Source organism: Pseudorca crassidens, chromosome 2 (genome assembly GCF_039906515.1).
Source record: "Pseudorca crassidens isolate mPseCra1 chromosome 2, mPseCra1.hap1, whole genome shotgun sequence".
In the NCBI taxonomy this organism is placed as follows: domain Eukaryota; kingdom Metazoa; phylum Chordata; class Mammalia; order Artiodactyla; family Delphinidae; genus Pseudorca; species Pseudorca crassidens.
The window spans coordinates 4,208,591-4,234,252 of record NC_090297.1 but is presented as its reverse complement, the minus strand read 5'-3'; the positions used below and the strand labels follow the sequence as shown (position 1 = coordinate 4,234,252).

Here is a 25,662-nt window from a genome sequence, read left to right as displayed (position 1 = left end):
GAATAAATGAGCAACTGGAGAGTCTGTTCGATGAACTTGACCACGAATCAAATACTGCCCGTGATTCCTGTAGGCGGCTCGTGGTAAGAGGCTACGATCTAGAGGCAAAAACCACAGGCACGCAGGACGGCCCGCCCTACCAGAAGCTCACGACCAAGGCTCATTGCCCGGGGCTCCCCGCCCTCCAGGCTGCATCAGGGAGTCTCAGACACAGCTTCCAGTCCTGCTGCCAAGGAAGCAGCAGGAAGGAGACGTACTTTACAGGGGAATATTCTGAAAAGTGGGTTAAGACCAAGGCCGCATAATGCCACCCAGGCAATACTTACAGAGGCTTGAAATGTTCTAGGTGCTGGGAACAGACAGAGGCTGTGCTCTCAGTGGGGTGCAGATGGGCAAAAACAAGGTAAGAGAGACAGGACAGTGAGCTTGAGGATGACTCACTGGGCATTTATTTAGACTGGGTGGTGCGGAAAGTCTCTTTGAGGCCAAAGATGTGATGATGGGAGCCTTGTGAAAATCTGGAGGACACACCTTCCAGGGGAGGGAATAGAATGTGCAAGGACCCTGAGGATGCAATGAGCTTGCATGTTTGAGATATGGAAGGAAGGAAGGGCCGCGCATGGTGGGAACTTTGGGTTCATTCCCGATGCCGTAGGTAGCGGACAAGGAACACACCTGAACCAGGCCCGGTATCCAGCTGGCACTGCCTGGGCCCAGGTCACAGCCTCTGGCCGGCCTGTGGCCACAGCTGCTGCCCTGTCTCAGGCCACATCTCCAGACCCTCCATCACTACAGTCAGGTGGACATGGGGAAGGGGAGCTTACAAAGGGACTGTGTAGATTTAAAAATTCAGTGCATTTTTTTTTTTTTTTTAAACAGCAAGAGTTGAGGACAGTTAAAAAAAAAAAATGGGAAAAGTTAACAAGAAAGCCTTTTCCCGCAGCTGCTGGCTCAGGTCGACTGATATGGTGTCTGTGCCCGAGGTACGTCGTCGCCTTGCTCCACGGAGCAGCACTTATCTGGAGGCTTTATCTTTTTTATATTAATATTTAAGACCAGGTTTAGCTGAGTCCCAGCCCAGCTGCTGCCGGGAACATTAACCGCGGAACGGCATCTATCTGGGATCTTTAATAACCCTTGGTCGTGGTTTCCGAGGCCCTCTTCCCAGTTAACCGAAACCCCTGGAGGCAGCAAGATGAAATCCACCAGATAAAGGGCGGGCCCTACAGGGGCAACATCTGGCCCATCCAATGCTAAAGCCTCAAGTGGTTTTCTTGTCAACTCTGCTTCTTGGGAAGCAGGTTTCCCCAGGGTGTTTCAGCCCCACAGTTAGTCCAGCGTGTTTCAGATGGGACACAGACCTTTTCCTTGGGGTGTCAGGCAAATAAGAGATTTGTTCCAGTACTCACACCCCCCGGCTGTGTTCGGGTCCTGGGGCTGCCATGACAAAGTTCCACGAACTGGGGGGGCTTCAAGCAACAGAACCTGACTCTCTCATAGCTCCGGGGGAAGAAGGCTGCAATCTGGGTATGGGCAGGGCTGCGCTCTCTCTGAAGCCTCCAGGGGAGGATCCATCCTGGCCTCCACCAGCTTCTGGTGGCCGTGGTTCCTTGGCTTGTGGCCGCGTCCCTCCCACTGCTGCCTCCACCACCAAAGGGCCTCTTCCCTATGTGTCTTCACTGGGCCTTCTTATTAGGACACCAGGCGCTGGATTTAGGACCCACCCTATTCCGCTGTGAGCTCATCTTAAGTAGTTACATCTGCACAGAGCCTATTACCAAATAGCTTCACATTCTACGGTTCTGGGTAGATGAAATTTGGGGGGACAAAATTCACCCCAGTGCCCCCTCCATTACAAACGGTATCCACACCCGAGGGAGGTGAGGTCTCCCTGGGACGGGGGACGGGCTCCGGCCCCCCTGCCCACCCTGCCTCACCTCTACTTGCCTTCCTCGCTCTGGCCCTGGGCCTTTTTTCCTCACATGTGCCCCTGTCCCCTTGGACTGGAAAGTTCTTCTCCATGTCTTCAACTGGTCCTCCTTTCAGACGGCTGGGGTCTCAGCTGCCCCTGGTCTCCCTGACTCTCTTAGGCATTTACTTGCTTTTTCTCTGCCATCCCCCAGCAGGATGTAATGTCCAATGTGGTGGGGAGGGACCTTGTCTGTCCTGTTCCTGCAGCATCTGGCAAGCCTGTTGCCTGGAGCCAAGTAGATAGATCTTGAGTAAACATTTGCTGGATTAATGAAAAGTATCAATGACTTGCCAAAAAAAGAAAAAATGCGGGGACTTCCCTGGTGGTCCAGTGGTTAAGAATCCGCCTTCCAGTGCAGGGGGTGCAGGTTTGATCCCTGGTCGGGGAGCTCAGATCCCACACGCCTCAAGGCCAAAAAAATCAAAACATAAATCAGAAGCGATACCGTAACAAATTCAATAAAGACTTTAAAAAACGGTCCACATCAAAAAAATCTTTAAAAAAAAAAGAAGAAAGAAAAAGAAAAAATGCAGACCCTCATCTCCTTCTTGAGAAATTTCCGTCAGAATCAGGAGATCCTCGAGGCCAAACTAGCTGACCCTTTGTCCTTCCTTTACAACTGGATTTATAATGCAAAGCCTTAAGAATCCTGCCATCTAATGGACTCAGGGCAGAAGTGCTTTATATCTTTAAATGACAACCTCATGCTGAAGATCCAAACACTTGTCCAAAGGAGAAAATGTTACAGCAACAGGGCTGGTCTCTGTTCTTCTCTCCAGAGAACAGTCAGATAACCCCTGGGGCCTGCGTTAGATGGAAACCAAATCAGATATAGGACACCCACTTAAATCTGGACTTGAGATAAACAACGAATAACTTCTGCTATTACGTCCCGATGATGGCATAAACTGGTTGTTTATTTGAAATTCAAATTTAACTGGGCGTTCTATATTTTTATTTGCTAAATCTGGCAACAGTACATAGACTAGGTGGGTGGGTGGGGTCCCTTCTGGCCAACTGGCTCTGGCCAGGACTTGTCCCTGGGAGGCACAGGAAGAAAGCCTCGTATATGTAACTTATCAACTCAAACGCCAGCGCTGGGGCTCCTCTGGCCACTTTCTGAGGCTTTCAGAGGAGAAAGTGGGCAGGTCGGAGCACTGTCCCAGATGCTGATTTCAGGGACAAGCGAGCTAAACAGAATGTCTTTCTGAGGTTCAGAAGAAACCCTCCAGGCCCGCATCCGAGAACACAGGGACACCTACTCCACAGCCTTTGCTGGTCACAGTTACAAGCGTAGTTGCAGCAACCAATTCAGAGGCCACTTCCCATGAGGACAGCCCAATTTAAGCACATCTTGGTCCCCAGGACCTCGCACGGGTTTCTGGTGCTGGGATGGATTTGTTGGTAGAGACGATGAATTGAGGGATTTCCCCTAATTTGTGTTTAGTCAACCCCTGATAATTAATGTGTCCCAATGACACGGCAAGAAGACAAATGACATAGTATGTTTACTCCTGCGGCAAAGTTTTTTCAAGAAACCATACTCTTTTCCCATGGAGGACACACCAAACGCAGCAGAGCTTATCTCTGGAGGAAAGGACTATGCAGACTCTCATTTTCCTCTTTTATACGTTCCTATGCGGTCGGCGTTCTTTTCTTTCTTTTCTTTTTTTTTTTTTTTTTGCGGTACGCGGGCCTCTCACTGTTGCAGCCTCTCCCGTTGCGGAGCTCGGGCTCCGGACGCGCAGGCTCAGCGGCCATGGCTCACGGGCCCAGCCGTTCCGCGGCATGTGGGATCTTCCCAGACTGGGGCATGAACCCGTGTCCCCTGCATCGGCAGGCGGGCTCCCAACCACTGCGCCACCAGGGAAGCCCCATTCTTTTCTTTTTGGCTGCGCCACACAGCACGTGGGATCTTAGTTCCCCGAAATGGGATGGAACCCGTGCCCCCTGCAGTGGAAGCGTGGAGTCTTAACCTCTGGACCGCCAGGGAAGTCCCACGGTCAGCATTCTTAAACCCCAAGGAGTTTGCCCCAGTTGACAGTGACGCCATTACCCCGTTTCCTGGGCTGCATCTCTCTCGCAGCCCCTGCCTCGGCCCCCTCCTCGGCCAGGGGACCTCCTCCTGTCCCCGCCCAGCCCAGCCCTTACCGGTACTTCATGCCGGTGCACCGGGCGGTGCAGCTGTCCAGGGAGAGGCCGTGCATGCGCAGGAAGCTCTCCATGTTCCTGGCCTGGGCTGCTGCCCGCACTTCCCGCAGCTGCTGCAGCTCCAGCGTGCTGGCCTGGCGGACGGGGTGCAGGGCCCAGTCTGAGTGACACCTGCCGACCACACTCCTCAGGCTCTCGCTGTACGTCATGGACAACATGGTCCCACCCGGCCCAGGAGCTGCCGCTGTCCGGATGGGAAACGCCGAGTGGTGATGGGTTAGAGAGCATCCCGCCATCCCCGGTGCCCAGGCTGGACGCTGGCCCTGGGGCTGGGGCTGGGGCAGGGGCTGCGGCAGGGACACGTCCTCCAGATAGAGTGGCCACCAAGGGCTCTTGGCGCCTGGGGACAGGGCCCGGCCCCGGAATGTAAACACCTCTTGGCTTGAGATTCTTGGTCCTCAAAGCTGCACTGGCCGGGAACTCTGGCTGAGCCACCCCCTCTGCCCCTGCACCCATGAGGCAAGCACAGGCGAAGCTGCATTCCAGGTGGGAGATCCCCCCAAAAAATGCTCCAAATGCGAAGGGGGCAGGAGCATGCAGAGAGCCCGGCCCCCAGAGTGGAGGACTTCACGGTACCCCCTGGAGGGGTTCCCAGCGTAAAACCAATTACAGGGCCGTCCGGGGAAGCAGCATAAGCACACCTGTCGCTGAAGCAAACTCCAGTGTGATTTTGCCAGGGGACATCGCTCCCCCAGGAAGGCCCTATTTGTTGGTTCACAGCCTGGTAAAGGGAAATGTTATCCACATGTGCATTCTCTGCTTATAGAAAGCGCCATTGCACCGGCACAGTTCTTTGGGCTCCATGCTCAAAGCAATTGTGTCACAATCCACGAGTTCTTGCAATAGAAATACTGAGCAGATGCATTTAAGGAGGGAGTGAAGCAGCGGAGGGAACAGGTTTGGAAATTGCAAAGCTTAAATGTTAAGAACCATTGCTAAATCATCATCTGAAAGGATGATTACACTTGGAAACTAAAAACGTAAATGTCCATCAATAGGAAATGGGTTATGTAAATGACGGCTCATCCACAGAATGGAAATTTATGCAGCCACGTGAGGCGTCTCCACGTGGACTGATAGGCAATGAGTCCCAGGAGACAGCATCAAGAAAGGAAAGGAGAGGGGAACACGCGTGTGCACAGAATGCTGCCCTTGTGTCAATTCACGCACACACGTGAGTAGCTCAGTGAAGGGCCGGCATCACAGCTGTGCGTCCACATCCTGCAGTGGCTTTGACTGGGCAACATGGACACGGCCGCAGGGGGCAGGGCTGTTCTACAATCCAGGGGCTCCCCCGCCCCCCACCCTGCACAGCTGACCAAGGGCCTCTGCCCCGGCCCAGATGCCTGCACTATGTCCCCAGAATTGTCACCGTCACCGAGGTGAGATGCGTCTTTTCAGCTGGGGTCAGCTGGACCCTGGAGCCCAGCCCGAGAACTGGAGGAACCAGCATTGTCCCCACCTCTGCCCTAAGGGAAAACAAGTTCCATTATCCCTGGGAAGGGCTGGGCAGGCTGCCCTGGGGGCTGAGGCAGCTGCAGAGTCCCTAGGGCGGAGAGGGCGTTGGGGTCGCCTGGGCTGGTCCTTCCTCAGGTGAGCTCTCCATTCCCAGTTCATATCCTCCTTTCTCCACGGCAGGTATCATCACCTGACAACCTGCTTCTGTCCTCTCTAGTCATCTTGTTTGGTGCATCTGACCCCCTGAAGGTCAGGTCCAGGAGGGCGGGGACTTTTCCATCTACTTTCACTGCTGCACCCTCAGCTACTGAAGTAGTAACTGGGTGTTTCACTGGCCGTGCCGCCAGCACCTGGAGGGGCTGGGCTGGCCCCCTGACTCAGGCCAAGGCTTTCTGCAGGCTGCCTTCTCCTGGGCCAGGACTTGCATCACCATATCTCAGACCCTCAGGGGGGCCCAGAACCTCTAGCATCCCCCAAGGGTTTGGACTAAGGTCTCTGAGGGATGCTTTTGCAGGACACGAAAGTACCCACCTTCCAGGAGAATCATTCTGGGGCAGCAGAGGGGGCCCAGGCTCGGTGGCGGTGGGTGGGTTTGACCTTGGACGTGGCACCATGGATGCCCACAGGTAGCAACGCCTACTCCCTCCCTCCCTCCTCCCCTCCAAGTGCACGCTGCCCACTACCCGTCAGGCAGATGCTTCAAAGGCGTCTGTGTGGCCTGTGTGGGGCAGAAGTAGGCCAGTCCTGGCTTCCCTGGGGGTCCTTGTTCAGAGAGAACAGCTGGGCAAGCAGCAGTTACAGGGGTGCTTCCCGAAGAGCAGGACCCACCTCAGACGTGACGGTTCCCAGCCAGGCCCAGCCAGGCTGAGATCAATAGCCATTAGAGCTTTCAAGACATGACCCGCAAAAAGCAATCCTGGTCTGGTCTGGCTCTGGAAATCTAGCCCCGGCCCCAGAGCTGCAATGACAGTGTGGCTGAGTGCCCTGCTTCTGGACACGGGCAGCCCCGTCCAGTGGGTGTGTCACCCACTCGGTGCGACCCAGGCAGGCACCTGGGCTGCTCCGAGCCTCAGTCTCCACGTCTGTGAAGTGGGATGAGCAGAGGCCTATTGTGCAGGCTGCCTCGGGCTGCACGGGACCCGCCTGGAAAACTGGACAGGGGCTGGCCTCACCGTGGGAGCATGCCAAGTGTGGGAGGTGGCTACCAACCACGAGGTGTGGACCCTGGCACCAGTTACGATACGTGGCATGAGGACAAAATACACAGAACGGGGTGGAGGGGACATGGGTGGGCAGGCGGGGGCCTCTCCAGAGGTCGCATGTGAACATGGGCCTGAGTGATTCGAGGGAGCCGTGTAGGGTGAAATGTGGACGTTAGCCATCGCTCCCGCTCTGGCGCAGACACACATCCCTAATGAGATGGGTGAAGTGGGTGCGGTCAGGACTTGGAGGGCGCCTCTCTGTGGGGCTGGGGTCGCTCCTGCCTGGGCTCTCTCCTCATCTCGAGTTATAGCGGCCTTGGGAGGGGCCCCTGGGTGGGGCAGGGCCACCAGCCGCACGGAGGGAGCCCAGAGCCTCCTGCTGGATGTGAGGGTCCTGGTGGCGCAGGGCAGGCTTGGGCCAGGGGACTCGTGGGAGGAGGGGTGGGCCGTGGGCGAGCACAGTGGCCCCTGACCTAGGGTGGAGGGTGAGGACCTGACGCCCACAAGGGGGTCTGTGACCGGAGGGACGAGCACAGCGAGGAAGGGGCTGGGAGGCGCTCGTCCTCCTAAGGTCCTCGAGAGTGAGGGAGGAAGGACACAGAGGGACTCGGACCGTCACCAATGCTGTCCAGCGGGAGAGGACAGCGTAATAAGCCGGCTTCCTCTGCAGGCGAGCAGGGCTGGGTCCCTGGGTGAGGGGATCCTCGAAGACTCCCCTTGTTGGGGCTCCTGCCTTGGCCACCTGGCTTCCCAGCGACCCCGACCGCTCGCTTCTCTTTGCCATCCTCCCCCCCCATCTCAGGAAAAATCAGCCCTCTTTAATAGCCATCACTAATTACAGAGCCTACAGGGTCCCCACCTGTGCTGGGGCCTGCCTTTTGCAAATCTATTCCTGTGGACGGGGGTCTGGGGAATTCACGGGAATGAACCGCGTAACATGGAAAAATGGAAAGAGACATTAACCTCATTAAGTCCACGGGAATCGCGACCTTGCTGAAGAGCCTTCCACCTGGAATGCCTGAACTGAGGTCTGTTTACTGAAAGCCACCAAAGCACGAGACATGGGATCCGGAAGGAATCCGGAAAGTCTCTTTGAAACGGCGACACGTGTCTCGACACCGGAGAAACCGGCCTAAGGTCCTAAAGCGGGAGCATGGAGGGCAGCGGCTCGAAATCATCCCGGAGCACAGCTGGAAAATGCACAGCATCGCGTCAGGGCAAAAACAAAATTATTTTTGCTCGCGAAGCATCAGCAAACCAAGGCCCAAAGAAGCAGCCCCCGGCTCTCTCAGGCCTGTGTTTCGAAACAGACCTTTCAGACAGCACCCAGCCTCCTGCTGCCGGCAGGAGGGGGGCAACTTGAAAATGCTGGATCTTAGCGGGGAACCCGACAGGGTACCAGCTGCAGCCCAGGTCTCCCTGGGCGGGAGAGCAGCGGGACTGGGAAGCGAGCAGGTTCAAGCAGCAGAACGCCCACCCTCCTCCCTCCCGTGGTTACCTAGGGCTGTGGCTTTTTTTTTTTTTTTTTTTTTGAGGTTTTCCGCTTTGAAAACACATAGAGGGTCTAATTTCTGACCAGCCAAACGCATCCCCGAAAGCTGTCCCTGTCATTTCTGTTCCCGGGATGCTTGTTCCCCAGCAGCATCCCCCCCAAAGAAGGTAGCTGCCACTTGCCTCCTGGGGCTGAAGGGGTGAAGGGACCACTCACCTGCCTCGCTGGCGTCTGCTGGTTAAAAGGGACACAGTCTAGTTTATTAGGGTTCACAAGACGTTTAAGGAGCTGGTGCAGCAGCTCTTTCATTAGGGAGTGTCACTGCAGAACGTCAGAAGCAATTGGTGAATAAGTCCCACAAGGGTCGGGTTTGGAGGCAGCGAGTCCATTAGTCCTATTAGGGCGTCTGCATCTCAGTGAAAGAGGCTGAATTATTCACGAGCGTGCCTCTTCCCCTAAAAGCCTGGGAAGTGCGGTTCCGCGGTGCAGCCGGGCAAGGGAGCCTCCTGCGTGCTGGCTGGGAGGGGGCGCCGGCTGGGGTCCTGCCATCCCCTCGGGCGCACACCCCCCGCCTCGAGACCTGACCCTGGGAACCGCAGGTGGAGAGGCGCAAGCTGTGCTTTCCGGTATTTGAGGACGCGGGACCCAGGCTTGCGGCTGCCGTCCCACCTTGTTCTTAACCGACTGCAAGCAGGGGAGCCCGGGGCCCCACGGCACGTGACCACCGCCCACAGTGAAGGGGTTGAGGTCTGGCAAGACGCACCCTCAGCACTCGCAGACGGACGCCCCACCTCCCTTCCACCGGGACGTGCCCCAGATTGTACGTCCTACACTGCCAGGACCTATAAATGGCTGGAAGGTTCCTGCAGTTTGCTATTTGGACACCACACTGCTTCTCTCTCCAGGCGGGGGTGTGGAGACCCTTCCTCACAGCCCTGACCTGAGGTTTGGAAAACGCTTTGAGGCTGAGCCCTGGGGTGATGTTATTCTGAGCCCCCGTTCCGGGTTCATGACCGCAGGGGCCCTTCGTGTCATACTAGGATCCCCCCAAAGTCTCAGCGTGACACTATCCTCTAGCTGAGAAATCGTGCCGGTGCCTGTGGGATTCTGAGCTGATTACCCCATGACAAACCTGCTAACGGGGATGGCTACAAGGGGTGGGGGGATCACTTCACCAGATCCGGAGTAGAAAGAAATGGGAGGCGGGGGGGGGGGCATGGAACCGGAGGTGACTGGCGGTGGGTGATGACCTGGAAAGGCCTTCGTGATGGACTTGGGATGGCTTTTCTTTTCTTTGTAAAAAAAATTATTTATTTTGGCTGCACCACACACCTTGCAGGGTCTTAGTTCCCCGACCAGGGATCGAACCTATGCCTCCTGAAGTGGAAGCACAAAGTCCTAACCACTGGACCACCAGGGAATTCCCTGGGATGGTTTTTCTTAAAGCCTGAAGCCCACTGTCAGGTTCCATGTCACGTGTCACCCACTGGCTGGAAGTGGCCGTAGTGGGCCTCATTGCTGGGTGGCGGTCATCAGCCTGACGTGCTTGGAGGAGGCTCATCTCCTTCCCCCGGGGCACCGTTCTCCTCTCATCACGTTGTCCCTCTCAGCACCTGCACCTCAGACACCAAGCCCCGTGGACGTGGCTCCTGGTACCCTTCACTCTCTCTTCCTGTGGCTCCTGTGGTTCAGCCCTTCTCCATCTCTCCTGCCTCCTCGTCCAGCCTCTCCATCCCCCGTCTCACTTCCTGCTACCCGGCTTCCTTCCTGCAGCAGAGCCCTGCCCCCTGCCCTGCTCTAACACCTTCGATGGCTCCCCAGTGCCCACTGAATGCAGTCCAGGCTCCTCTGCTTGGCATTCCTGGCCCTCTCTCCTCAGACTCCCAGCTGCCTCTACAGTCTGGCCTCTGTTTACTCTCCATCCTGTCCTGTCCCTGATGGCCCAGATGGTGTGACTGCTACTTCCTGTCCTCAGGGCGCCTCTCCGAGCTGTGCTCAGGCTGTCGCATCTACTGGAATGTTCTTCCTGGTTCTGCTGAATTCTGTCCAGTCTTCAAGGTCCAGCCCAAAGGCTCTATGAAGCCTTCCCTGACTCTAAGCTGGCTGTGACCCCTCCCTCCTCGGAACGCCACCAACTCTCTGGACTCTCCCATGACCCACTATTTTTTTAAAAAATTTATTTTATTTTTGGCTGTATTGGGTCTCTGTTGTTGCACGCAGGCTTTCTCTAGTTTCGGAGAGCGGGGGCTACTCTTCGTTGCGGTGTGCGGGCTTCTCATTGTCCTGGCTTCTCTTGTCGCACAGCATGGGCTCTAGGCGTGCGGGCTTCAGTAGTTGTGGCACGTGGGCTCAGTAGTTGTGGCTCGTGGGCTCTAGAGCACAGGTCCAGTAGTTGTGGCGCACAGGCTTCATCGCTCCGCGGCATGTGGGATCTTCCCGGACCAGGGCTTGAACCCGTGTCCCCTGCATTGGCAGGCGGATTTTTAACGACTGTGCCACCAGGGAAGCCCCCATGGCCCACTTTGCCTCCTAGATACTGTTACAATGATTTGGGTTCGTAGTAGATTGCACTACCGTGGCCGACCCTTTCCCCCCCCTCTGCATCACGTGACCATGAATCCTCCCATGGGTCGGGGGGGAGTATATTTTCCCCTTGACATTGGGCTTGGTCATGAGAACGCTTTGGCCAAAAGAATGAGCAGAAGTGACTGTACCAATTCTAACCGTCGGCCTTCAGAGACAGTTGTGTTTCTCTGTTTTCTCTGGCACTTGTGCCGTGAGAAGAGGCCTGGGATGGCCCTTGGTTAGGAAGGACGGAGAGATGGTGAACACCGGTGTCCAGCCTGCAGCTCAGACACCAACTCAGCTAAGCCCAGCCTAGACGAACTGACTCCAGTCAACCCACAGACATATGAGCAAGGAATCAATGCTTATTGTTGCTGCCCCTGAGACTTGGGGTAGTTTGTTATGCGGCCCGCTGTGTAAAAGCTGACAGGTACAGGGTCTTCCCTCCCTTACCCGTCTGTGAGCTGCTCGAGGGCAGGGCCCTGGACACCTTTGCCCTGTTGGAGGAGGGGGTGCCACCCTGCTGGCTGACTTAAATAACCATCCAAGAGCCGTGCCAGTACCTGGGTGACGAGGACCCCCCATTGGGAGTGGCACCCAGTTTGCTGAACACAGACCCCACCCCCTTAGAGGTCATCACCAGAGGCCCCACAAAAGATGCCGAGTGTCTGTGGGAAGTAACCATGCTGCAGCCCCAAAAGGCAGGACAGCCAGAGCCTGTGGCATTGAACGTGGAGCTGAGAGCCTGGGGGTGGGTGGTCTTCAGACCTGGAGATTCAGTTCTCCAGCAGGGCCTGTCCATGGGGCAAGAAGACCTCATGGGGACCGGACGCTCAGCCAGAGGGGTCGCAGAGCGTAGACCACAGGGTGGATCCAGGGGGTCCAGGGGGCAGCAAGGGGCGTGGAGCACACGTTCACTTCGACGCGACTTACTTGGCACCTCTTACAGGACCAGCGCTTTCAGCCGGCTGGCCTGTTCCGGGGATTCTTCTGCCTGCATGTCTCAGCTCACTCCTTTCCTTCCAGGAGTGAGGCAGGCCCAGGACCTCTGAGGATGCGGCTCAAGTGCATGTTTGGTTTCAAGGATTCAGTTTGAATCCTTGTGGACGGATGGCATGCATTCATTCGGCATATTATGTCATACATACACACACACACATACATATATGCATACACACATACACACACATATATGCATACGTACACACATACATACGTATATGATGATAAACACTTCATTCAGTAAGCATTTGCAAGCTCAGACCTAACTATTTCAAGCAAGACCTTATCTAGCAAAAATTCCAGTAGAATCAAAGATTCGCTCGCCCCTTTAGAGATCTTGGTAAGGGGTGAGACCTCATGGGAGGCACTGAAGCAGTAGCAAAATTAGCCTGAGGACCCAGGCCCACGGTCATGTTCGGAGGTGCCAAGGCTGTGGGAAGGAAAAAGCCACATGGAAATCCCGCGCCGACCCCAGCACCCACCGCCCGAGCGAGGTCCCCGGTGCATCGGCGATAACGGCCCCACAGCTCTGTCACCGCTGCAGGTGCACATGCCGGGGACCCAGTTCTGGACGGAGAGACCTCCCAGGCCTGGAGGCCGAGACGCACAACAGACACCAGGGCCCTGCCCCCATGAGCCATTCCGAGTGTCCAGCCCCAAAGCTGGCCGAGCTGCCCTGAGGGTTCCGTAAGCCTGGCGTGTTCTCGATGGAGGAAAACGTCAACGTAAATTCCCAGAGTTAGAGATTTTCAAGAGCATGCGTGTCTGTGGTGCACGCCCTACCCCTACAGGTTAGGAAGAGGCTGCACAGAGGGAGGAAGGGACCCGCCTGGGGGGCTTTTGCTGACGGACGTGCCTTGGGCTGGACCTCTGGGCGCCGTGTCCCTCTGGTGACAGACTCTCCCCCAGTGGACACACTGTGTTGATTTCCAACAGGAAATGCATCAGAAAGACGCCAGTGCATCCGTCCCGACCCTGGCCTGGGTCCTATCGCAGCCGCACACCCCAGAGGGCTCCGTAGGCTACAGATCAGCTCAAGTTCAGGGAAAAGAGGAGAACACTGGGCCTGGAGCATCGTTTCTCACTCTGATCACCTAAGAAGCACAAAGTTGGGATGACAGGAAAGCACTCGACCTGCTGTCTGAGGGGTGAGCTTTGAAAGGCGATCTGGCGAGAGCTCAGCTCAAATCAAAGCAAATTCTAGACGATGAGCCCACACAACGAGCCCAACTTCACGTCTTTCATCACTATGCCGTGTCGTGGCACCGAGAAGAGGACCAGAGCCTGGATCTTACGGGGGAGTTTTCATGCCTGAGAAATCACCAGCACACCCGGCCTGGACGGCACGGCTCTCCCACCCGCTGCCCTGCTCGCCGGTTGTAGGGAAAACGGAGGGCTCGTTACCTGTAAAACTGGAGCTGTCTTTTGGGGCTCCCATACCGAGTACTGCGGACAGCAATGGAGGAGAGAGAAGGAAACAGGGAGAGAAGAGAGAGAAGCCACAGTTGGCATCAACCACGCACAAGGAGGTGCCAGCCCGGGAAGCATCTCTGACGCCCGGCAGCCCCAGCCCCACCCCGCCCTCGCGGGGCTGTCGGAGGATGTGCCTGGGTACCAAGTCTCGGTGACAGCGCCACCCAGTGGCACAGGGAGGTGGAGGCCCGTTTGTTTGGGTGCCGGGCTCCTCTGTGCCTGGCCTCGGTTTGGGTTTCTTTTTTTTCTGGCCACCTGGCACGCGCGTGCGCAGGCATGTGGCACCTTAGCTCCCCCGCCAGGGATCGAACCCGCACCCCCTGCAGTGGAAGGGCAGAGTCTTAACCACTGGACCGCCAGGGAAGTCCCTCTGTTTGGGTTTTCATGAAACATGCTTTTTCAGACCAACGGTTGAAAACCTTCAAACCCAGGAATGCCCATCACCCAACACGCTGGGAAGTCTGCACGTGACCATGGGGTTCTTTGTAGGACCTGGATGCAGGAGGGACGCCCCCATTCCCTGTGGTTTCCACGGACGTGCGCTGCGGCTCAGGCCCTCACAGTTATCTGAAGGTCCAGTGGCTCAAGGACTGGGGGGCCCCAGGGTTCCACTTGTGCCCAGTCCTCCGTGACAATGATGCCAGCGGCTCCCACCCCGCGCCTTCCCCATGCCCTCCCTGTGGTTCAACCTGGGCTATTTTCCAAACAGAAAGACCCAGGGCTGGATCTGGAAGCGGGCTCCACAAATAGGTCAAGGGGGCCCGGCGAGCACCCGGCTGCCCCCACCCTCCGCGGGCTCCACTCAGGCCTGTAAGGCTTGGAGCCTTGCTCAGGGTGTCAGGGGAGCTGGTGGAACCACAGGGGCCCCAGGACCTGCAGTGTGTGTGAGATGAGAGAGATGGAAGCCGGGAAGGGCCTCTGTTACCTCCCACGGAATATTTCAGAAGAGTCAGGGACAAGGCAGGGGTCTAATCCTGGCTCCATCCCACCTGGAAAACCTTGGTCTTTTTCTTTCCCATTTTGGTCTTAAAAGCCTCCTTTCCTTGGAGAAAATGCTGGCTTGCGTGCACCTGACAGCCCTGTGGGCTCACTCGGCCCCTTCCTCGGGGCCGAGGGGAGGAGACTGGCCTGCGGACCTCCTCAGAGGCAGCACTGACCCTGGGAGGGCCTGGTGGGGTGGCACGGGGGCGTCACCTGTAGATCATGCCCGGGGAGCCGGTCTGTCGCAGGGAAAGCCGAGCTGGGGACCCCGTGGTCGATTCCGGATACATGGAGCTGGCCTCACTCGTCCCGACCCACTCCCTTCTTCAAGGAGGGAAGATCCTGGAGGGAGAGCAAAGAAGGAGGGGAGGCGGTTAAAAAAAGACCAGTCAGTGTGGCCAGGATGCTCTGTGATCCCGAAGGCCTGGTTCCTTGAGCATCTGCACGTCCCTCATCAGACAGACAGACAGGCCCACGGGGGTCCGGGTGAGGCTGAGGGTCGAGTCCGTGACTGGGAAGGATTTCTACCCTTTCTTTCCAAGCCCCCACTCCGCCCCTCCCTGACTGCTTTTCTGAGGTTCTGGGAGCACTTTCTCGTTGCCCAAACTATGCAGAAATGGTGGTTGCACAGGGAGTCTGTGGACCTGGGAATCTGGGCTGTCTTCCCCAGGCCAGGAAGTGGTACCATGGTCACCCAGGGTCATCCTGGATGCCTTACCTCCCTGACCCCTGACTCCTGCCCTGAGGCACCCCCGGGCAAGTGAGGGACACGGACGGGAAACCAGGACCACAGAGGGGAGGGCGCGCGGAGTGCCAGGCCTTGTGCGCTAGGAGCAGAGCTGTCCCCAAGGCCAGTCCAGATGCTGGTCCAGAGGCCCCGGGGAAGGCAGGGTGCATGATGTCCTCACACAGGCTAATGGGATGGGCAACAGGCAGCCAAGGGCAGGCCGGGATGCACGTGCCCTTTCCTGGGGGTGCGGCCCTCGTCTCTGGCTTTCCCTGGGCCCAGCTGCTGTGTGGTGACGCTTCAACCCCCAGCTCGGGCACTTAGGGACGCTTAATGTCCAGAATTCCGAACCACAGACTTAATCTGCCTGAGTCCCCAGGTGACGCCCGTGTTGCTTGTCCAGGGAACACACTTTGAGGACCCTTGGCCTAAAGCCGAGCTCCAGGACTAGAAGTCGGCAAACTACTGCCAGCGGCCAGAAGTTTCTGTAAATAAGGTTTTATTGGAGGTTTTACCTCCACGCCCATTTGTTTATGAATTGCCCACTTGTGCTACCATGATGGGGTGGGTCATTGCAATGGAGACCATCTGGCCTGCAAAGCCTAAAATATTTACTACCTGTACCTTTAAAGAAAAGTCGGCCAACCCCTGTTCTAGGCCATTCTCTCCCCCACTCTCCAAGATGACACGACCCAGCACCTCTCTCCTGAAATCACGAACACTTCCTTTCCCGTGTTACCCATAGCTCTCGACCTGATGCTTCCTATTTCACTAGCATCAGACCCATCCCCCAGCATCAGCACAAGGAACACTCTGCTTCCCTCCTGGCCATGCCCATGGCACCCACACCCTCTCCCTTGCCCCCATTCAAGGGCATCCTGCAACAGGACTCTCGCCCACCAGTCCTTCCTTCTTTATGCGGCAGAGCCATCTGCACACAATCAATTACTACTTCCTCTATCTTGGGACTTCCCTGGCGGTCCAGTGGTTAAGACTCCGCACTTCCACTGCAGGGGCACAGGTTCGATCCCTGGTCGGGGAACTAAGATCCTGCATGCCACGTGGTGCGGCCAAAACCCCCCCCAAAAACGATTTCTCCAGATGGAAGGAAAGATGGTGGAGGAGAAGGACGTGTGCTCACTCCCTCTTGCAAGAGCACCGGAATCACAACTAACTGCTGAACAATCATCAACAGGAAGACACTGGAACTCACCAAAAGATGCCCCACATCCAAAGACAAAGGAGAAACCACAATGAGACGGTAGGAGGGGTGCAATCACGATAAAGTCAAATCCCATAACCGCTGGGTGGGTGACTCACAAACTGGAGAACACTTATACCACAGAAGTCCACCTACTGGAGTGAAGGTTCTGAGCCCCATGTCAGGCTTCCCGACCTGGGGGTCCGGCAACGGAGGAGGAATTCCTAGAGAATCAGACTTTGGAGGCTAGCGGGATTTGACTGCAGGACTTTGACAGGACTGGGGGAAACAGAGACTCCACTCTTGGAGGACACACAGACAAAGTAGTGTGTGCATTAGGACCCAGGGAAAGGAGCAGTGACCCCACAGGAGGCTGAAGCAGACCTACCAGCTAGTGTTGGAGGGTCTCCTGCAGAGGTGGGGGTGGTGGCTGTGGCTCATCGCGGGTACAAGGACACTGGCAGCAGAAGTTCTGGGAAGTACTCCTTGGTGTGAGCCCTCCCAGAGTCTGCCATTATCCCCAACAAGGAGACTGCAGACACCAGGGCTGGGTCGCCTCAGGCCAAACAACCAACAGGGAGGGAACTCAGCCCCACCCATTAGCACACAAGCAGATTAAAGTTTTACTGAGCTCTGCCCACCAGAGCAACAGCCAGCTCTAGCCACCACCAGTCCCTCCCATCAGGAAACTTGCACAAGCCTCTTAGGTAGCCTCATCCACCAGAGGGCAGACAGCAGAAGCAAGAAGAACTACAACACTGCAGCCTGCGGAACGAAAACCCCAATCTGAGAAAGATAGACAAAATGAAAAGGCAGAGGGCTACGTACCAGATGAAGGAACAAGATAAAACCCCAGAAAAACAACTAAATTAAGTGGAGATAGGCAGCCTTCCAGAAAAGAATTCACAATAATGATAGTAAAGATGATCCAGGACCTTGGAAAAAGAATGGACGCAAAGATCTAGAAGATGCAAGAAATGTTTAACAAAGACCTAGAAGAATTAAAGAACAACAAACACCTAGAAAAATTAAAGAACAAACAAACAGGAATGAATAACACAGTAACGGAAATGAAAAATACACCAGAAGGAATCAATAGTAGAATAACTGAGGCAGAAGAACGGATAAGTGACCTGGAAGACAGAATGGTGGAATTCACTGCCGCAGAAAAGGATAAAGAAAAAAGAATGAAAAGAAATGAAGACAGCCTAAGAGACCTCTGGGACAACATTAAATGCATGAACATTCACATTATAGGGGTCCCAGAAGGAGAAGAGAGAGAGAAAGGAACTGAGAAAATGTGTGAAGAGATTATAGTCAAAAACTTCCCTAACATGGGAAAGGAAATAGCCGCCCAAGTCCAGGAAGCACAGAGAGTCCCAGGCAGGATAAAGCCAAGGAGAAACACTCCGAGACACATAGTAACCAAACTGACGAAAATTAAAGACAAAGAAAAATTATTAAAAGCAACAAGGGAAAAACGACAAAAGCATACAAGGGAACTCCCATAAGGTTAACAGCTGATTTCTCAGCAGAAACTCTACAAGCCAGAAGGGAGTGGCACGATATATGTAAAGTGATGAAAGGGAAGAACCTACAACCAAGAATACTCTACCCAGCAAGGATCTCATTCATATTCGACAGAGAAATCAAAAGTTTTACAGACAAGCAAAAGTTAAGAGCATTCAGCACCACCAAACCAGCTTTACAACAAATGCTTAAGGAACTTCTCTAAGTGGGAAACACAAGAGAACAAAAGGACCTACAAAACCAAACCCAAAACAATTAAGATAATGGTAATAGGAACATACATATTGATAATTACCTTAAATGTAAATGGATTAAATGCTCCAAGCAAAAGACACAGACTGGCTGAATGGATACAAAAACAAGACCCATACATATGCTGTCTACAAGAGACCCACTTCAGACCTAGGGACACATACAGACTGAAAGTGAGGGGATGGAAAAAGATATTCCATGCAAATGGAAATCAAAAGAAAGCTGGAAGGGCTTCCCTGGTGGTGTAATGGTTAAGAATTCACCTGCCAATGCAGGGGACAGGGGTTCAAGCCCTGGTCTGGGAAGATCCCACATGCCGTGGAACAGCTAAGCCTGTGTGCCACAACTACTGAGCCCACGAGCCACAACTACTGAGCCCGCAAGCCACAACTACTGAGCCCACGTGCCACAACTACTGAAGCCCGCACACATGAGCCTGCGCTGCACAAGAGAAGCCACTGCAATGAGAAGCCCACGCACCGCAATGAAGAGTAGCCCCTACTTGCCGCAACTAGAGAAAGTCCGCACGCAGCAACAAAGACCCAATGCAGCCAAAAATAAATAAATAAATAAATAACTTTATTAAAAAAAAAGAAAGCTGGAGTAGCAATTCTCATATCAGACAAAATAGACTTTAAAATAAAGACTATTACAAAAAACCAAGAAGGACACTACATAATGATCAAGGGATCAATCCAAGAAGAAGATATAACAATTGTAAATATTTATGCACCCAATATAGGAGCACCTCAATACTTAAGGCAAATGCTAACAGCCATAAAAGGGGAAAATGACAGTAACACAATCATAGTAGGGGACTTTAACACCTCACTTACACCAATGGACAGATTGTCCAAAATGAAAATAAATAAGGAAACACAAGCTTTAAATGACACATTAAACAAGATGGACTTAATTGATATTTATAGGACATTCCATCTAAAAACAACAGAATACACTTTCTTCTCAAGTATTCATGGAGTATTCTCCAGGATAGACCATATCTTGGGTCACAAATCAAGCCTTGGTAAATTTAAGAAAATTGAAACTGTATCCAGTATCTTTTCTGACCACAATGCTATGAGACTAGATATCAATCACAGGAAAAAAACTGTAAACAATACAAACAGATGGAGGCTAAACAATAAGCTACTAAATAACCAAAAGATCACTGAAGAAATCAAAGAGAAAATCAAAAAATACCTAGAAACAAATGACAATGAAAACACGAAGACCCAAAACCTGTGGGATGCAGCATAAGCAGTTCAAGAGGGAAGTTTATAGCAATACAATCCTACCTCAGGAAACAAGAAAAATCTCAAATAAACAACCTAACCTTACACCTAAAGCAATTAGGGAAAGAAGAACAAAAAAAACCCCAAAGTTAGCAGAAGGAAGGAAATCATAAAGATCAGATCAGAAATAAATGAAAAAGAAATGAAGGAAACAATAGCAAAGATCAATAAAAGTAAAAGCTGGTTCTTTGAGAAGAAAAACAAAATTGATAAACCATTAGCCAGACTCATCAAGAAAAAAAGGGAGAAGACTCAAATCAACAGAATTAGGAATAAAAAAGGAGAAGTAACAACTGACACAGCAGAAATACAAAGGATCATGAGAGAGTACTACAAGCAACTATATGCCAATAAAATGGACAACCTGGAATAAATGGACAAATTCTTAGAAAAACACAACCTTCCAAGACTGAACCAGGAAATAATAGAAAATATGAACAGACCAATCACAGGTAATGAAATTGAAACTGTGATTAAAAATCTTCCAACAAACAAAAGCCCAGGACCAGACGGTTTCACAAGAGAATTCTATCAAACATTTAGAGAAGAGCTAACACCTATCCTTCTCAAACTCTTCCAAAATATAGCAGGGGGAGAAACACTCCTAAACTCATTCTATGAGGCCACCATCACCCTGATACCAAAACCAGACAAAGATATCACAAAAAAAGAAAACTACAGGCCAATATGACTGATGAACAGAGATGCAAAAATCCTCAACAAAATACTAGCAAACAGAATCCAACAGCACATTAAAGGATCATACACCACGGTCAAGTGGGGTTTACCCCAGGGATGCAAGGATTCTTCAATATATGCAAATCAATGAATGTGATACACCATATTAACAAGTTGAAGGATTAAAAACCATATAATAATCTCAATAGATGCAGAAAAAGCTTTTCACAAACTTCAACACCCATTTATGATTAAAAACTCTCCAGAAAGTAGGCATAGAGGGAACCTACCTCAACATAATAAAGCCCATATATGACAAACCCACAGCCAACGTCATTCTCAATGGTGAAAAACTGAAGTCATTTCTTCTAAGATCAGGAACAAGACAAGGTTGGCCACCCTCACCACTATTATTCAACATAGTTTTGGAAGTTTTAGCCATAGCAGTCAGAGAAGAAAAAGAAATAAAAGGAATCCAAATTGGAAAAGAGTAAGTAAAACTGTCACTGTTTGCAGATGACATGATACTATGCATAGAAAATCCTAAAGGTGCCACCAGAAAACTACTAGAGCTAATCAATGAATTTGGTAGAGTAGCAGGATACAAAATTAATGCACAGAAATCTCTTGCATTCCTATACACTAACAATGAAAGATCAGAAGGTAAATTAAGGAAACAATCCTATTCACCATTGCAACAAAAAGAATAAAATACCTAGGAATAACCCTACCTAAGGAGGTAAAAGACCTGTACTCAGAAAACTATAAGACACTGATGAAAGAAATCAAAGGTGACACAAACAGATGGAGAGAGATACCATGTTCTTGGATTGGAAGAATCAATATTGTGAAAATGACTATACTACCCAAAGCAGTCTACAGGTTCAATGCAATCCCTATCAAATTATCAATGGCATTTTTTACAGAACTAGAACAAAAAAATCTTATAATTTGTATGGAGACACAAAAGGCACCAATTAGCCAAAGCAATCTTGAAGAAAAAAAAACGGAGCTGGAGGAATCAGACTCCCTGACTTCAGACTATACTACAAAGCTACAGTAATCAAGACAGTATGGTACTGGCACAAAAACAGAAATATAGATCAATGGAACAGGATAGAAAACACAGAGATAAACACATGCACCTATGGTCAACTCATCTATGACAATGGAGGAAAGGATATACAATGGAGAAAAGACAGTCTCTTCAATGAGTGATTCTGGGAAAAAGGGACAGCTGCATGTAAAAGAATGAAATTAGAACACTCCGTAACACCATACACAAAGATAAACCCAAAATGGATTACAGACCTAAGTGTAAGACCAGGCACTATAAAACTCTTAGAGGAAAACATAGGAAGAACACTCTTTGACACAAATTGCAGCAAGATCTTTTTTGACCCACCTCCTAAAGTAACAGAAATAAAAACAAAAATAAACAAATGGGACCTAATGAAACTTAAAAGCTTTTGCACAGCCAAGGAAACTATAAACAAGACAAAAAGACAACCCTCAGAATGGGAGAAAATATTTGCAAGCGAATCAACAGACAAATGATTTATCTCCAAAATATATGGATAGCTCATGCAGCTCAATATCAAAAAAACAAACAACCCAATCAGAAAATGGGCAGAAGACCTAAATAGACAGATGGCCAAGAGGCACATGAAAAGCTGCTCAACATCACTAATTACTAGAGAAATGCAAATCAAAATTACAATGAGGTATCATCACCTCACACTGGTTAGCTGGGCATCATCATAAAATTACAAACAATAAATGCTGGAGAGGGTGTGGAGAAAAGAGAACCCTCTTGCACCATTGGTGGGAATGTAAATTGATAGAGCCATTAAGGAGAACAGTATGGAGGTTCCTTAAAAAAATAAAAATAGAATTACCATATGACCCAGCAATCCCACTACTGGACATATACCCAGCGAAAACCATAATTCAAAAAGACGCATGCACCCTAATGTTCATTGTAGCACTATTTACAGTAGCCAGGTCACGGAAGAAACCTAAATGCCCATCGACAGATGAATGGATAAAGAAGATGTGGTACATATATACAACGGAATATTACTCAGCCATAAAAAGGAACGAAATTGGGTCACTTGTAGAGATGTGGATGGACCTAGAGACTGTCATACAGAGTGAAGTAAGTCAGAAAGAGAAAAACAAATATCGTATATTAATGCATATATGTGGAATCTAGAAAAATGGTACAGATGAACTGGTTTGCAGGGCAGAAATAGAGACACAGATGTAGAGGACAAACGTATGGACACCAAGGGGGGAAGTCGGTGGGGGGGGGATGAATTGGGAGATTGGGATTGACATAGGTACACTAATATGCATAAAATAGATAACTAAAGGGCTTCCCTGGTGGCGCAGTGGTTGAGAGTCCGCCTGCCGAGGCAGGGGACGCGGGTTCCTGCCCCGGTCCGGGAAGATCCCACATGCTGCGGAGCGGCTGGGCCTGTGAGCCATGGCCGCTGAGCCTGCGCACCCGGAGCCTGTGCTCCACGACGGGAGAGGCCACAACAGTGAAAGGCCCACGTACCAAAAAAAAAAAAAAAAAAAAAGATAACCAAAAAAAAAAAAAAACCCAAACTACTTCTGCAGTTTTCAAAAACAACAAGCATAATTTCTTGGACCCACTTCCTTCCCCACTCTTGTCCTATTTCTCTCCTTCCATCACAGGAAATGTCCTCTTGTCTGTAATTCCCCTCCCTTCTGCCCTCATGCCTCTGAGGAAGCTACCATTGCCAAGGTCGCCGTGACCTCCCTGCTGCTACACGAGGTTCCTCAGGTTTCCACCAGTCTTCTGGCTCTGACCTCCATTGCCACGCTGCAGACCCCACGATTGTATCTCCAGCCCCCATCTCTTCCCTGGACCGCAGATGCGTGTATCCAACTGTCCACTAGGCATCTCTACAAGGATGTGAAACAAGCGCCTTGGGGCCATACGTCTAACATGAAGCTCCTGACCACCCTGTCGACTACAAATTGGTACTTGCCACGGGCACTTGCCATCTCCCTCTACAAGGATTAAATCACGTGCTGCTGCAGCTGCTGACTTTCAACATCCCCTGAAAGGAGTTCAGGGTGGAGAGCAGAAATGAGGCGCTCGGTGCTCTGAGAAAAACTGGCAGAACAGGGCTTCAGATAGTTAAATATTTTCAGGAGAAGATTTAGTGAGCCTAATTTTTGTATTTCCTCATATCTAGAAAAACACTAAATCCTTCATGGTGACGATTGTTCCTCGTGACTAACAGAAACCTTCTGGAAAAAAATATGTGCTTGATTGCATGGACTCCCCCTTTGCCAAAATCACGTACATACTGACCTTCCCCTGACCTCTTCGGTGCAGTTTCTCAGAGCTATCTGAAACGCCGTCCCCCCGGGCCACAGTCCTCCTGTTGCCCCAAATAAAACTTAACTCTCACTCTCACGTTGTGCATTTTTTTAAGTCGACAACTCCCACTGCAGCCCTGTTCTTCCACGGCCACCCCGTCATGAGGCCATCTTCAGAAGCCGCCAGAGTCCCACGCTTCTTTTTTTTTTTTTTATTTTTGCGGTACGCGGGCCTCTCACTGTCGTGGCCTCTCCCATTGCGGAGCACAGGCTCCGGACGCGCAGGCTCAGCGGCCATGGCTCACAGGCCCAGCTGCTCCGCGGCATGTGGGATCTTCCCGGACCGGGGCACGAACCCGTGTCCCCTGCATCGGCAGGCGGATTCCCAACCACTGCGCCACCGGGGAAGCCCAAGTCCCACGCTTCTTGCGGTGACCTCTGCCTCCTCCTCCCTGGCCCGGCTGCCACCTTCCCTCTCTTAGTCCCCACGACAGCTTTCTGACAGGTCTCCTGGCTTCCACCTTGACCAGGAGCCAGAGCGAAACTTCCGGAACATAAATCAGATCATGTTGTTACTTTGCTCAGACCTTCCAATGGTTTCCCATTCTACCCAGAGTGAAAGCCCAAATCTCAACAGCGGCCTCAGCCCGGCCCCGCCTGAGCCACGACCTCTCTGACCTCACCCCCCCACTCACTCCGCCCCAGACGCGGGCTCTGTGGGGTCCCGTGAACCAAGCAGACACTCCAACCTCAGGGCTTTTGCGCCTGCCCTTTCTTCTGCCTGAGCTCTCTGACCCCTGATCCCCCGGAGGGACCCCTGACCTTCACCTCTTAATACAAAGGTCACATTCTCAGGGAGTCTTCTCCGGACACTTTATCTTAAATTGCAGACCTGTCTTCCCTACACTCCCCTGGTCCCTCCCCTGGCACGTGTCACCTTCTAACACACCTTATATGTCACCTTCTGTCTCATTTGTGACCCCAAGATGCCAGCTCCATGGATGCAGGGAGTTCTGTCGGCTGTGCTCACAGCTATGCCTGGCGCGCCTGTGGTAGGGGGAGGGCCTGGGGACTCGGCTTGCACGAGGTGGCAGGGGTGGGGACAGGGCAGCCTTCCTGAGGGTGCAATGCCCACTCTGTCCAGCGGGGGTGTTCATGGCAGCTACAGGTGCCACTGGCCACACTGTGGGAGGCATCCCCAGGGAGCTCACCTGTCCCACTCCTCACCCTAGCCCGGACTCTGGAAGCTCAGGTCCTTCAGGGTCAGCAGTCAGCTCCTCCGCGCACAGCCGGGCACTGGTCACGCTCTGATGCCCACTTCACGTGGAAAAGAACTGCAGGCCACGAGCAGTGCTTCTGTCTCATTCCTCCTGGGGGGTTGGCACCTTTGCCACCTCACGGGGGGGGGGGGAAGAGGATTGGTGAGGTTTCCCCAAGCCCCTGCTGAGCATTCAGGACACAGTCCAGGGCCACAGCCAACGTGCCCAGAGCCCACCTCCTTGCCCTGTAGCTGCCGCTGTCCAATCAGGAGCCACTGCATCTGCCTGGCAGCCAATCCCCAAGGAGCTGACGTCCCAGTGGGGATGCTGAGACTCCCAGGCTGCGCTGGGCTCCTGCACCCCTAGGGGAGGAAGGCTGGCACAGCTGCCCACCCCACCTCCACCCTGGACTGTTCAGAAACCATTTGGCAGCATGACAGGCTCGGAGGGACGAGGGACGGGAGGGGCGGCTGAGAGGGTGTGGCTCGGGGTCCAAGCTGGGAGTCCGAAGGCTGGGTCCCTCCCGTCTCCTGCACGCCCAGCTGGTCTGCGTGTGACCCGGAGCAAACCACCCCGGTTTATACTTGGAGACATAAGCATGGAGCGCTCACAAAGGCCCGTTCATAGTTTCTCATGGGAGCAAAGAGAAGATACGCTCTGAGCCCAAGAGGAAAGATGTTGAGTCAATACTAGCTTTCACCCTTTGCAGGCTGAGCTGAGTGATGACAGGGGACCTAAAAGGCTCCATCTGTGGACACTGTCTTCTCTCCAACTTATTATTTTTAAAACTGTAAAACATCAGAAAAATTGTAAAACACCAGAATAGCAACAAGCCCCTATATACCCTTCATCCTACCCACTGATAATCTGCGTTTGCCTCATTTGCTTGCATGGCATCTCCTCCCTCCCCCTCTCCCCTTCACCTCTTCCCCCTCCCTCTCGCACACACTTTTTTTTCTGAAACATTTGACAGTTGCGATCTCATGCACTTCACACCTCAACACTGC

At 52.5% G+C, this 25,662-nt stretch overlaps 1 protein-coding gene across 7 annotated transcripts in view; it reads right to left on the bottom strand.

Annotated features, from left to right (window-relative positions):
* The window catches only part of KCNAB2 (potassium voltage-gated channel subfamily A regulatory beta subunit 2), a 97,136-nt gene that overhangs the window by 41,555 nt on the left and 29,919 nt on the right, over positions 1-25,662 (bottom strand). For 3 of the 7 annotated variants that reach the window (XM_067718279.1, XM_067718301.1, XM_067718287.1), the window contains exons 2-3: positions 14,570-14,698; positions 13,307-13,348 (exon numbers count right to left, since the gene is read on the bottom strand). In XM_067718279.1, the coding sequence (XP_067574380.1) occupies positions 13,307-13,348; positions 14,570-14,646 (119 nt within the window). In that variant the 5' untranslated portion in view covers positions 14,647-14,698. Of the gene's footprint in view, positions 1-4,123; positions 4,368-8,551; positions 9,016-13,306; positions 13,349-14,569; positions 14,699-25,662 lie in introns of those variants that run through there. The other 4 variants (XM_067718294.1, XM_067718310.1, XM_067718261.1 and 1 more) reach the window with 3 other exon arrangements.